This window comes from Nomascus leucogenys, chromosome 10, assembly GCF_006542625.1.
Source record: "Nomascus leucogenys isolate Asia chromosome 10, Asia_NLE_v1, whole genome shotgun sequence".
NCBI classification, from domain to species: Eukaryota; Metazoa; Chordata; class Mammalia; order Primates; family Hylobatidae; genus Nomascus; species Nomascus leucogenys.
This window is the reverse complement of record NC_044390.1, coordinates 16,168,437-16,182,721: the sequence shown is the minus strand read 5'-3', so window position 1 is coordinate 16,182,721 and position 14,285 is coordinate 16,168,437. Positions and strand designations below refer to the sequence as shown.

The following is a 14,285-nucleotide window of genomic DNA, read 5'->3' as shown; positions in this document are numbered from 1 at the left end:
TGCCACCCCTGTCACGCGACCCTTGTCCTGGCCATACTAGCTAAAATGGCAGCCCTCTACCTATCTTTTCCTCTCTGCCTTCAGTGCCTTTTTCACCTTTGCGTTCCCTATACTATATACAGTTTATTTTTTAGATCTGTGAATTGCCTCTCTCTGACTGGAATGTAGAATGTAGGCTTCTCTGGAGCAAGTATTTTTGTTTCTTCACATTCTCTACAGCCAAGAATAGTGAGTTAATAAATACTTATTCAGAGACATGTATGTGTGAGTAGGCATCCTTTCTGGATCTCACCACATCTGCTATCAGTTGATTTAGGCAACTTAAAGATTCTAAACTAGACTGATGCATTTTTATTACCATGGTTCATATGCGTTTGATTTCTTCTGAAGCAACTACTTATATCTTGCTTTCCCTCCAGGCACGGTGGCTCATGCCTATAATCTCAGCACTTTGGGAGGCAGAGGTGGGTGGATCACTTGAGGTCAGGAGTTCGAGACCAGCTTGGCCAACATGGTGAAACCCTGTCTCTACTAAAAAATACAAAAATTAGCTGGGCGTGGTGGTAGGAGCCTGTAATCTGAGCTACTCAGGAAGCTGAGGCAGGAGACTCACTTGAACCCAGGATGTGGAGGTTGCAGTGAGCCGAGATAGTGCCACTGCACTTCAGCCTGGGTGACAGAGTGAGAGACCTTGTCTCAAAAAAGAAAAAAAAAAAAAGAAAAGAAAAAAAGAACTGGTCGAAGGTTTTCTTCTAGAGAAGTCCTCTAGCTTACTCCAGCCCATTAATGATCTCTTCTGAATACTGCCTAATAACAATCTTTCACTGACATTTATGTATACTTGACATCTAATGTTCTGAAACCAACACTGATTTCTTCTTACTCAGTTACTTCTGTCTGGCTAGGCTGTTTGTTTCTTGAGGTCAGGCAGCCAGCTTGGTATCTCCCTCAACATCTCATGTAATGCTTTCATGTAGGACATCTTTTAACTATTTTGACTGATGGAACATCAAAAGACTGTAGACCCTTGGATTTTTTTCTATAACATAACTGCATGTTTATTGCAAATTAATTTGACTTGAAAGAAATAATATACCTACTTCTAAAGAAAGGCATACACATATTCTGCATTATGTTCATATTATGCACAGTTGCCAGGATGAAGATGAGAACACCGTGTCAACTCTCTGAGAAGAGTCCAGTATTTTGATAATCAAAGGAACAACAGCAAGATTACCAATTTCATTTTGTTCATTTATAAGACAAACAATAAAACTAATACATCAGAATTTAAGAATTTTCCTAAAGATAAAAAAAAGTAATAACCCTAGAGTCTTTTAAGATAAATTTTATTTACAGTTAGCTTAAAACTCTTTTTTTTTGTTGTTGAGACGGAGTCTCCCTCTGTCTCCCAGGCTGGAGTGCAGTAGCACAATTTCGGCTCACTGTAACCTCCACCTCCTGGGTTCAAGCAGTTCTCCTGCCTCAGCCTCCCAAGTAGCTGGAATTATAGGCGCACACCACCATGCCTGGCTAATTTTTGTAGTTTTAGTAGAGGAGGGGTTTTGTCACGTTGGACACGCTAGTCCAGAACCCCTGACCTCAGGTGATCCACCCGCCTTGGCCTTCCAAAGTGCTAGGATTACAGGTGTGAGCCACTGTGCCCAGGCAGTTTAAAACTCTTTATATTAGGATACAGGAAACAAATTCTTATCTTTGTCTTTTTAGAAGAGAGGAGTGGGACATCCCATGTAGCCACACCACATGTCAATGCTAATGATAAATGCCCTACCATAATTTTGATGATAGAATCCTGGTCTAGTTCTAACTACAAAATGAAAACATTAAAAGCCTCAAATGGAATCTTGAACTAAATAATCTTTAGAAAATTAGTATATAAGTGACAATATAAAAAGAATAAAGAGTAAGGAATTTGAGAACAATATTTTAAAACTATGTTTATATGGCCACCAGTATATTCCTTTACAGAAACTTTTTTTTTTAACAATAAAGCTTTAAAAATAGAGATTAGTAACAGCTTATTTTGATCCACAATATTGTATCAAATTTCCTGCTTGGCATTAGAGACACAAGTGCAAGCCACAAAGATACCACCTGTTAAAGACTGTATGCCACAATTTCTTCTCTGTAGTGAGAAGACATCAGAGCACAGACATCAGTACACTTGGGTCTACAAATCTTCCTGAATATAATATTAAATCAAGTGAAAGTAGAAATAGAGGCCAACTATTTCTTACACCATAACAAACTTCTTTTATGCTACTAAGAAATTTAATAAATTAAGGTTTAAAGAGACATCTTTTTTATGTCCTATCTTGATGAAATGAATTTTTAAGGAAATGTGCAGTCTACAAAAACCAAACAAATCAACCCTCAAAAGAAACAGTAACTACAATAACAATAACAAAAATTACCTTTAAACACTACTTTTTTTGCCTTCCAGTATTTCTCCAGGTTTTTAAATTACAATCACATGCAAGGTACACACAAAAATATTGAATGCAATTGTGCTTCATGCCAAAGCAGAAATAAATCCCCTTTACAATTATGTCTGATTTGTTGTGCAGAAGCAAAAGAGAAACCGTCAATATAGGGAGGAGACTATAATTAAGGCTTATTTACCACTATATTAATGGAAAGGTGAATAGTTGAAAAAGTAATCTTATTTTAGTTTTCTAACCAATTATCTATCATTGAACTAAAAGAAAGAGATACACATTGAAAATTTAAAGAAAAGCGCTTTGGAGATATTCTTTTAAAAAGTCTAACTGCTTTATGAGCATCTATGTCTTCAGAATGCACTATTAAAATAAAGTCCTTATACCTTGCTTGGCAGCAAGCAGCGATGTCCCAGATTATAATCTATCTAGATAGGAGTTTATTAGCATAATCTCAAACCAATTTATAGCAAACAAGATTTTGTTTTCCTGTGTTTTTTTGTTTGTTTGTTTGCTGGATTTTTATATACTAGTGGAGTCTTCCTTTTAATGCATATATATTGGGTGAAACCATGTGAAGTCATTGATATTAGACTGTTTTTGCCTACAAAATGACAATTTCATATAATTCAACCTAATATTATCCTTTGTGGATAATTTTACTCTTCCATTTTATTATTCTGTTTTGTAGCACAGCTATTAAATGTCATATGTTTATTATACAGAATTGTCTTCTCAAAGTCCCACATACCCCATATATTCCTCGAGTTACGGTCCTGTATTATAGATGTATACTACAATAGACTCATATGATCTACAATAGATATGTACAATCTATACTACAAGGGACATCCTGCTGTCCCTTGCTAGGAGGCAGTTATGCCCACCTCAATAGCACTGTCTGTCAAAACTGTCTGGATTCCTCACGTAATGAGGCTTTGCAAAACTTGAAGGGTACTGGCAGGGACAGTGAGTCTCAAAAGGTGGACCAAAGATTTTTAATGATCTATGATATTTTCTAGGCCAGGAATGTGCAACTTTAGTCTACTGACTACCTCACAAGGAGGCAGCACATCTCATAAACCTCCTATCTTTTTGCTCCTTCTCGCTACAGGAGGAAAACCTAACTCATCAGATTTTGTAAATTTCTACAACATGCATTTGGAGTAATTCATTGAACATAAATGTGTTGAACACTTACTATAAGCTAAGTACTGTGACAAGTTGTAGACATCCCATTAATTTTTAATTTCTTAAATTATTAATGCAGCAATGCTGCTAGAGTTATAAACATGAATACCGTAAGAAATAAGAACACAGACCGGTTTGAAGTCCTAGCGGTCACCAGTGATTCTTGGAATTCCCTTTAACAATCAGCTCATTGGTTACCCTCACTTGGTTTTTGTCACTGAAACTCCTAATGAGAGATCTAGGAGTCTTTTCTGCTATGGGATTAACACTGAAAGGACCTTTGAATAATTAGAATGCTTTCTGATACAAGATAGACTCAAAATGGATTAGTCCTCTGTAGAATTCTTCTACAATAAATACTATTCTTGAGGTCTATTAGAGAATTTGTAATGTCATAATGTCAGGGTTTTATTTTGGCTACAAATTAAAAATGTACCCAAAATACTTAACTAAACTGACATCATAGGAGCAGTGTCGTCAAAGACCATGCTGTTCTTCCCATTTGTTCTTACGATTAGTTTTGCACTGACTAGCAGGATCAACTGTGGCAGTGATTTGCCTTGGAAAGAATAAGCAGAATCCTAAATGGAAAGGCTAAAATTCTTAATCTTTGAAGATTTTGAAAACACTGAATAAATAAATTTATATACGTAATTTCTATAAACAAAATTGTAAGTATTAGAAATACTTCTTAATTTATGGATAATCCATCAAAAGAGATTAACAAAGGGCAGTGCTGTTTTTCTTACAGCTTCTAATGAGAAGACTAGAAGTAAGTTTAGCACCTCCGAAGGACGAATAACACAATAGGGAATCTGCTCTGCAACAGCATGTGAAATGTCACCTGGGTGGCATCTTAATACATGAGACAGTGGGTATGGATTAGACTGAGCTCAGGGACCTCAAAGTAAAAGCTTTCCTGGGAAGGAGAACATCACACACCGGGGCCTGTTGTGCGGTGGGGGGAGGGGGGAGGGATAGCATTAGGAGATATACCTAATGTTAAATGACGAGTTAATGGGTGTAGCACACCAACATGGCACATGTATACATATGTAACTAACCTGCACGTTGTGCACACATACCCTAAAACTTAAAGTATAATAATTAAAAAAAAAAAAGAAAGCTTTCCTGGAAATTGGTGCTGCTCCCCCTTGTGGTAAACTATTTAGATGCATTGTAAATATGACTATAAAGTTTTTCCTATACTAAAATGTTAGGCTACATAGGCCACGTTTTATCTCCTCTCCCAACATTTTTTAAAGGAAAATGGATTATGCCAAATGATTAAATGCCACTTAAGTGTCAAAAAAAACCCCAACTTACTGTGTTAGAATCAAACGAAAGGATATCCACAACAGGGGGAGTAGAGATCTGCAAATCGATTACCTCAAGCTTTGGATTAATCTGTGTATATACATAAAAAAAAATTATGAGATTTTCATACCATAAGAAACTAAATGCTATTTGTAAAAACCTGGAGGGCATTTTCTAATATATTCTAAAATTAAAATATATTGGTATATTCATTACTATGAATAAAAAAAATTTTAAGCAAAATGTTAGCCTACCAATTCTATCAACGTATAAGAAAAGATCATTTTGACAAGGTTGACTTTACCCCAGAAATAAAAGGTTTTCACTTTAGAAAATCAATGTAATTTATCTAAAAAGGAATATTAAAAATAAAATAAAATGACCCACCTCAAAAGATGAAGAAAAAAATCCTAGCCAGTTCAGTAAGAAAAGGAAATAACAGGTATTAAGATAACAATTAGAAAGAAATAATATTCTCATTCATATATAATGTTATCTAGAATCTATTGCTAAATCATTAGAATAGTCAGAGTTTAATAAGATTGTTAGTCCCAAAATCAATATATGAAATCAACTGCATTTCTGCATTCTAGCACACAGTTAGAAAATGCAAAATTTTAAAGGACACCATTGACAATACCATAAAAGTTTAAAAACACATCAGAATAAACATACAAAAATGAGTAAGACCTTATGGAAAAGAATAAAACTTATGTTAACATTGAAAAAGGCTCAAATAAGTAGAAACCTGTATCATAAAGAGCTTAAAAGCAGAGTGCTGTATATATGGAAAATAAATATATTCAGAACATTCGTAATGAGAAAAGTGAAATTAAAGCAAAATACCACTTAATATCTATTAGACTGCAAAAACTAGAAAGCTCAATGATGCCAACACTGTTTGTAGCAGCATTGTTTGTAATGGCCAAAAAACTACTGGAAGTACCCTAAGTGTCTATCAACAGTAAAACAGGTTGTAAGAATTACTACAGTGACAAATTCACTGGAATGCAATACAGCAGTGAAAACAATTTATGAATGCATGAATTCAGAATTCATATGTATGAATCTCAGGACTTTAATGTTAAATTAAAAAGTAAGTTACAGAAAATATATATTCAATATAATTCCATTTATATAAAGTTCAAACTCATTCAAAATTAAACAATAATTATAGATTCAAATATATAAAGTTACAAAGAAAAGCAACGGAATGATTACCTAGAGTGGTGACTAACTTTGAGGGAGGCTATTTCAGAATTTGAAAAGACAAAAAAATTAAAAATAAAATTGAAACATTATGAATACAAAGAAGTAAACAAAGAGCAACAAAGATAGCAGAGTTTTATATCAAATGAATCGTACCAGTAAGTGTACTAAAGAACCTTAAAGAAGAAACTATTGACTGAGCGCTTATCAGGAGTGTCCAATCTTTTGCTTTCCCTGGGCCACACTGAAAGAATTGTCTTGGGCCACACATAAAATACACTAACATTAATGATAGCTGATGAGCTAAAAAAAAAAAATTGCAAACATATCTTATAATGTTTTAAGACAGTTTACGAATTTGTTTTGGGCTGGATTCAAAGCCAGCATGTGACCCATGGGCTGGACAAGCTCGGCTTAGATAGTGCAAAAGGCTTCCTATGGAGGAAACATGGCATATGATGGCTCTTTAATAAAAGATCTAGAAAACAAAAACAGAGGGAGATGGGTAAAAGAGCATTCTTCATGGCATAGTGGAAGAATGCTGACATACTTTCACACAGGGGTAGAAAGAAGAAGGTTGTCAAGGGTCAAATTGTGAAGGGTGAAGGAATTTGGGAAGGCACAGAAAGTTGGAAGCTAAAATGTGCTGAATTGAAAGAGTAATCTGACAGACACATAAAGTATCATGAATACATTAGGGACGGCACTGAGGACACTACAGCGTTAATCCAGGTCTGTAGTGATGAAGGCTTGACCAGTGATAAGAGGAGTGGAATAATTTTTAAAGCACTTACCATGCTTGATGGGTATAGCTGTAGTTTTAGAAATAGTAAACGTATTTTATAATTATCCACCCAATGTGTTAAAGGGGAGGTATAATTGCTATGCTATAGTAAAGAAGGAATAAAGCTGTGCCTGGTGAGGATGAGGGGCAATCGGCTCAGCTAGCCAAAACCGTTGTCTCTTCCTGGTTGTCCCATAAAGCAGAAATCAAACACAGCCTCCTGCCATTAACTATAAGTCCAGAGTTGAGGCAAAGAACAGAAATAGTGAGAGTGACTTGTTTTCCTTTTAATCTTAAGACCCGCTGTCCAGAGACTGCTTGCATACGTTTTATTCTCTTTTATCTACTGCCACCTAGTGTAGCCAGAAAATTATTTACCTATGAAAATACAATCTAGTTGCACCATCTGAAATTGAAACTGCTCAAGAAATCTAAATCACATAGAGTCAGCACCTGTCATTAAAAAAAATCCTTGACCTACAAGTTGGGAAACAAGTCCTGATGTAATTAACAGTATTTAACTGCATAAGTTGCTGCCACATAAGTTAAATAGAACTGGAAGTTCTTACTAAGTAACATTTATAGTCCTCTCCAAAGAAAATACGCTGAGGGGGTGATATGGTTAAATTCTTTGCTAGCTAACTCTCAGGAACACTAACAGTACCTAGTGCTCCTGATATTTATTAAAGGGAAGAATATGTTAATAATGAGAGTTGCCTTGAAATGAAGTGGGCTGCCTATGAGAGGCCAAGTTCTCCATGGCTGGACAAGGGTATATAACTGGGATTAATGAATGAGGTAAAGGTTAGCCTGTATGACCTCAAAGGTACCATCCCACATCCTCCATTGAGGTTCTCTGTGTCCATGATACTGAGGAGTCCATGAACATAAAACCTCTACTAATAAATTCCATAAGGCTTCACTAGACTAGAAGCTTCTAAAGGGCAAGGAGTATGCCCATCTTGTTCATTCTGCATACTCTAAAGCTAGTACAACATCCAGCACACAGATACTTTAATATCTATTAACAGGATAAAATGTAATTTTGTTTATATTGAAGCATTACATCAAAGTGGTTAAAAACACAGAATGGAACCAGAGTGCCTGGGTTGAAATTCTAGTGCTGCCACTTACTAACTTTAAGATTTAACTAACATAGACCTCAATTTCTCATGGGATAATAGTGGTACTTATTTCACCGAGATTTTAGGAATATTAATTTAATTTGTATAAAACAACAGTCTTGTAAAGTATTAGATTTTATCATCATGTAATGAACATTTACTGAGGCCTGAAACAGTATAAACATATACCACAGTTAGAAGTAGAATACAAAATGGATAGACAAGTGGTCATTTTAAAAAATCATAAATGGTGATTTTTCAACTTCATTAGAAGACTGAGATAAAAACCCAATCTCAGACTTAAAGACTTAAATTGATCACTTGTACGTTTCAACAATGAATCATGGTCAGACTATCACAAAATATTATTATATAAATATTTGGTTAAGGTAAAGGACATTTTCCTTCCTGCTAAATATCATACAGAATTTCATATGCAATTTATATGTTAAGGTAATCTAAAATGGCCATAACAAACTGAAAGCCATCAGAACATTATTTTATTAAAAAATATGTTTAACCAATTATAATCCCTGCTTACAATATTCTACAATTCTCCTAGAATAACTATTTTGATGCTTTACTGTCATTAAGACCTCTCGCCATCCCTTAGAACGGCTTTACTGTCTTCTCATCAAAATATGTAAGAAAGAAGGGGGCTGCTCCGGAGAAAAATATCACACACACACACTGAAGGAAAGTCTGGTTTTGTCTAGGGGCAGGACAATGCAATCCAACTCATGACAGTCTGAAGAAGATAAAGTCAGCATGAACTAGTGATGTGCTATAGCACAACGTGGGTAGGGTCAAGATACCTTGTGTAAAAATTGGGCTTCTTTCCCACCAAAAAAAAGAGAGAAGGGTGCTGTTCTCATGTTTTTAATTAAGATGGAGTGCCTAGGCCAGGAGTACTACGAAGGATCTGTAGTTAGATAAGTAGGAAGAACCCAGGAGGGGGCTATTTCACATAGAGAGAATTTGATATTTAATGCCTTCTTTCATGTGGCCTCCTTCTCTCATTTATTTTAAAAGTAATCTGGCTATCACCCCCTCTATCCATGTAGGAATTAGTAATTTATATATTTAGTCAGCTGGTACCCAAGATCTAAGACTCTGCGGGATTCCCCACCTTCAAACAAGTGAAGCGCTTAAGGCTAGCAAAGGGGTGGCTTTTGCAAAAGGCCAAACTATTTTACTCAGCAGATTGAGATTTTGCAATTCAGATGAGTCTCATAGAAAACATAATACAAATCATAGAAATGCTATCTCGTTTCAAACTCAGAAATAAAACACTCATGGTCACTGCAAACAGAGAAAGAAAAATTAATCAGTTCACTTAGATACCATTTATTCTACATATTTTAATAAGATCTGTTTATTTTCCTTAAATCCTAATACTGACCTCAAAAAAAGATTTCTAAGTTTTAAAATATTTCCCAAGTAGCTGTATGTAAATTTGTCTAAAGCTTTGACAAAAAATTAATCTACTGAATTTAGTATTTCAAAGTAAAGTTTACTAATCATAAATGAACACAGTACGACTTTTATTCTGACTATTCCATTCTAAGTGAAAGTTTTGAACTAAGTAGTCTTTGGCTTTGTGAGGGATCCATATTTATTAATTTGAAGTAGAGTCTTTAAAACACAATTTGGTACTTAACAATTATTTATTCATAATACAAAAGTTGTTCCCTGTCTAGAAAATTTCATAACCTTGACTTTTTTATAAGAGATTTTTTTTGTTGTTGAGACGGAGTCTCACCCTGTTGCCCAGGCTGGAGTGCAGTGACATGATCTCGGCTCACTGCAACCTCTGCCTCCCAGGTTCAAGCGATTCTCCTGCCTCAGCTTCCAGAGTAGCTGGGATTATAGGCACGTGCCACCACACCCAGCTAATTTTTGTATTTTTAGTAGATACGGGGTTTCACCATGTTCGTCAGGCTAGTCTCGAACTCCTGACCTCGTGATCCGCCCACCCCAGCCTTCCAAAGTGCTGGGATTACAGGCATGAGCCACCAAACCTGGCCCAAGAGATTTTTAAGATTAAAAAAAAAAAAAAAAAAAAAGAAACAATTACAACAATTGGTTGTTCATATACAGAATCCTATCACTCTTCTGGCATTTTATATCACAGGGCCTCAAAGTGTTTTACAAAAGCAAGTCATGTTTTATACTTAATTTAAGCGGCCATGCCTGTTTACAGATAATTTAAACTGTGTACACAGAGGCTGACTACCTTAAGGTCACAAAAAAATTCAGTCACAAGGCTCAGCATTTTGTATAGTGCAACTGAACTCTAATTCCACGATGAAGAAAAGTCAATGTTTAATAGAATTTTTAGGGGTACATGTGAAAACTTTGAGAGTGGCTTTGCATGGCCTGGGTCATCCTGACCCAGCAACACAAAGCAGCCCAGCTGGTTTAATGGCTTTTTGGCTGTACCATAAGAGCAGAGCCACTCAGGCAACTCCTTGACATTTTAAAGAAAGCCTAGCACTCTGAAATGAACTGGGGCTGACAGTAAATCAGAGAAAAAATGGCTTGAGTCTCTGTGCTGAGGTGAGTGTGGAGTCATGGAAATATCACCTAATTCATGAGGAAAGCAGTCTCGAGATCAGCCTGCAGTTCTGCCACCCAACACCCTGGAAAGCGGCCAAATGGATATTTCCCTCCTGATCAATCTTGGCCAAACCACAAGATGACAGAATAAAAATACCAAGAGTTAATAAAACCAACTTGGATAATACAAGAAAAAAATACTCAAGTTAAATTAAAATATATTTCACATGTATTTTATATGAATTTATATGATCACGGGGATAAATATAACTAGAAACAGAAGCAAAAAATGGGAAAACCAAATTAGATTACATTTTTTTCTTTTAAATAAAAGAAAAATGATAATACAATAAGTAGTACAAAGAAGTGGTAACATGATTTAATACTTAAGAAAAACTGAAAAGATTGTCAGAAGTTGGAAAAGACAAAGATTATAGCCAAGAACTGAAAGTCAACACTACCAGGGAAAAGCAAAGACAGAAATCCCAAGATATGGCTGGATTAAACAAAATCTAGAAAATAGTTTAAAAAACAAAGAACAAAAACATACACTTAGATGCACAACTGGAGACTAGCAGAAGTGCCTGAGATAACAGCAAAGACCAAGACTACGGAAAACAAAATGAAAGAAGTGATGTGGGTGAGGGAGGGTACATGCACAGCATGAACAGTGAATGTGGCTACCGTGCATTGCCGCTCAGGAATACATGTCAAGAACTCAAAATGCCTAACTCTAAAAGCAAAGAGACTGCCAGTGATAAAAATTCAGATGAACAGGTAATTTCTGAAGTCAGCTCTTAGAAGAGAAACGGCTGAAGAAGAATCATGCAAAATAAGAATAGGCTAACATCAACTAAGCATCTAGCAAAGATAAATCTCTCTTTGAAGACAAAAGAACGCTTAAATCATAACACTTAAATTCATAGGACCTAAGGGAATTTGTCAGCAAAAACCTACAGCTAAATAGATAACTATATATGCAAAATATATGCAGGCAATAACATTGTCTTAATTATTACATTTAATCACTAAATCTCTTCTTTTACCTGTCCACAAGATTTTCTTTTTGCTATAAAAGAGTTTTAAGCTACCTATTTCAATAACCATTATAAAAATTCTTGCCCTTCAGCCTTATTCTCATGACAGCCATCACATGACCTCCCTAAACACACCTAGAATATAAAGCTAGTTCAGACTTCACAGTCACCAGAGGCCTTAGATTTAATTTCTCATTTCCTATTACTATCAACACTATTTTTTAGTTTTACTTCTGGGCCTTCAAGAAACAAATATAAAACTTTATTATACACTGTAGTGAAAACAACTGTTTATCAAAGTGCTGCTGTTTTAAGGCAGCACTAGGTTTCATATATAATTCAGTAATTTCAAACACCTCCTTCAGCAAAAGCCTCACAATGTACACAAAATGTAGGACAAATATGAACAAAATACTCACTTCTACAGTCTCAACTTTTTCCTCATGGGGATGTGGTGTTCTTGGGTAGATATCAAGAAGATGTGGTGGTGAATCAAAATGTAATCTTTTGAGATTTCTTTTGTTAAGACCTTTACAATGCAATTCATCAAAGTTAGTCCTCCATAATAAGACCTATGAAAAAAGTCAATGATGTTGGCAGTTACTGACTTGCATGTACAAGCAATAGAGCTGATTTTAAAACCCACAATATACAGAATCATCTCCCAAAGTAGAAAGGGTAGATATATATTTCAACTATGTTACTATTTCTCAATATCTTTTTTTAAGGTGTGGTTGGGGGGGAGATTTAACATTTTGAATTGCCTTCATGTCTGGTTTAAAATTCATATTAAGAAAATATCTGGTTATCTTAAAATCCTCTTTTTTTTTGGTCAAAGCCCAAAACCATGTTTTGGACTTAGTCATTCACTTTATTCAATAAATCTGGCCATGAATGACTTTTGGTCATTTCAGATAAATGCATTGCTATATAAATGATTTATATTTACCATCCTCAAGAAGCTTAAGATTAGGCAATGATTCAAGCAAAAGTGCTATATAATTACTGAAAATGGACATATAGTGTCAGTTACATGTATAGTTAAGTGAAAAATGAACAAAAGAAAATAACTATTTGAGTTCCCAAAATTTAGAACTGGCTCTGTTTCAGCTATGAGATAGCAGACTTCATGGTACTAATTAAAATATAAACTCATTGACAACCATCTTAACATATACAAACTAGCTGGTTGTAAAACTCTTAGCTGAGGTCAAGGATTCCTTTACCTTAACCAAATCAAAGAAGAGCTGAAAGATTTACAAACCTGTGTGTCTGCACCCCCTGATGCAAATAGCTCTCCACCTTTTGAAAATGAAACAGTAAAGACAGGTCCCTGAGAAATAAAGGGAGATAAAGAAAAAAAAGTACTTGGTAATGCTTTCTCATGGCCAAGAAGACTATGGATATCAATTTCTCATCCTAATTTATGCATACTACTCATGCAATAAGTCTAATAAAACACATCAGTTGCCAGCAACTAATGCTGGCAGAGTAAAGATAATCAAAGAATCAACCCAATCATATTAAAACACAAATAAATGATACTAAAAAATACTAAAAATTAATTAAAAAATAACTTTTTTCTCCTTTCAAGAAAAGCTTGTACATACGTAAGTTCATAAGAATTTCTGTTAAGATTTTCTGGCTTTGGACTCTGTATTCAACCAATCACTAGCAGAAACTGAATGATAAATATGTAGGTAATGGGAATGAGGCTATTTACATGAAGTCCATTTCCTGACCAATGGGCTTCACTGAGTTCTCCCTTCATGTAGGCAACCATAAACCACTAAAAGTTTAAAGAGCAGAACATAGATAGGAGGAGAGCTGTGAATGATTAAAATCAGTATCACAATTGTGAGAAAGATGAATTGGAGTAAGATGCTTGGTTGGAGGCCAGTTAGGAAGTTACTGTAATTATCTAGGTGAGAGGTAATGAAAACCTGAAATTGAGCAGTTACTGCGGAATTGGACAAGGCTGTGCTTGGCACAGTCACAAGGTGGATAGCCTCTAGGTCAATTTTTCAGTCCAGATAAGAGTAAGTATTTCTTATCTCAAAAATATTAATATATACCATATGTTTTTAGTATGTCCTTAATCTGTACAAGAAAAGTTTTAGGGAAAAACATATTTTTCCAAGTAGACTATTCCACAGATTTAGGTTATAATATTAATAGCTTCATAAACACCTTCACTTCCAGACTAAAATTCCATCTTCATGTAGTGTTTTCCTACTGGAAGACTGTGTTTATCTTTTTTTCCCTATTATTTTGTACTTTTTTCATGGCTATTTCAATCCTTGGCCACTTTTATTGGTTGTGTTTATTCAGCCTAAATCCATGGATATGCATATATTTAAGCTGGTTAGTGTTTATTTCTGCTTTACCCTAACGCCACTGCAGAATAAATGATAACACAAAGCAGGAAGCCATGCAGAATCTGTGAAAAAGAAACTCCTCTCTTCTAGACTACAAAGCTCATTCTATTTCTAGATATAAACAGCTTATACTTGTTAAAAGGAACTACCTTAGAAAAAAAGAGGACGCATTCTAAAAAATTCAGAGAAGTTTGAATATTGTCTGGAAGAAAAGAATAGTTTATATA

At 35.0% G+C, this 14,285-nt stretch overlaps 1 protein-coding gene across 8 annotated transcripts in view; it reads right to left on the bottom strand.

Annotated features, from left to right (window-relative positions):
• Nucleotides 1–14,285, bottom strand: part of POC1B (POC1 centriolar protein B) — a 103,990-nt gene that overhangs the window by 35,170 nt on the left and 54,535 nt on the right. For 4 of the 8 annotated variants that reach the window (XM_004089153.3, XM_030819879.1, XM_030819876.1 and 1 more), the window contains 3 exons: nt 12,945–13,013; nt 12,100–12,252; nt 4,977–5,057 (listed from right to left, as the gene is read on the bottom strand). In XM_004089153.3, the coding sequence (XP_004089201.1) occupies nt 4,977–5,057; nt 12,100–12,252; nt 12,945–13,013 (303 nt within the window). Of the gene's footprint in view, nt 1–4,964; nt 5,058–5,354; nt 5,378–12,099; nt 12,253–12,944; nt 13,014–14,285 lie in introns of those variants that run through there. The other 4 variants (XM_012500260.2, XM_030819877.1, XR_004031930.1 and 1 more) reach the window with 3 other exon arrangements.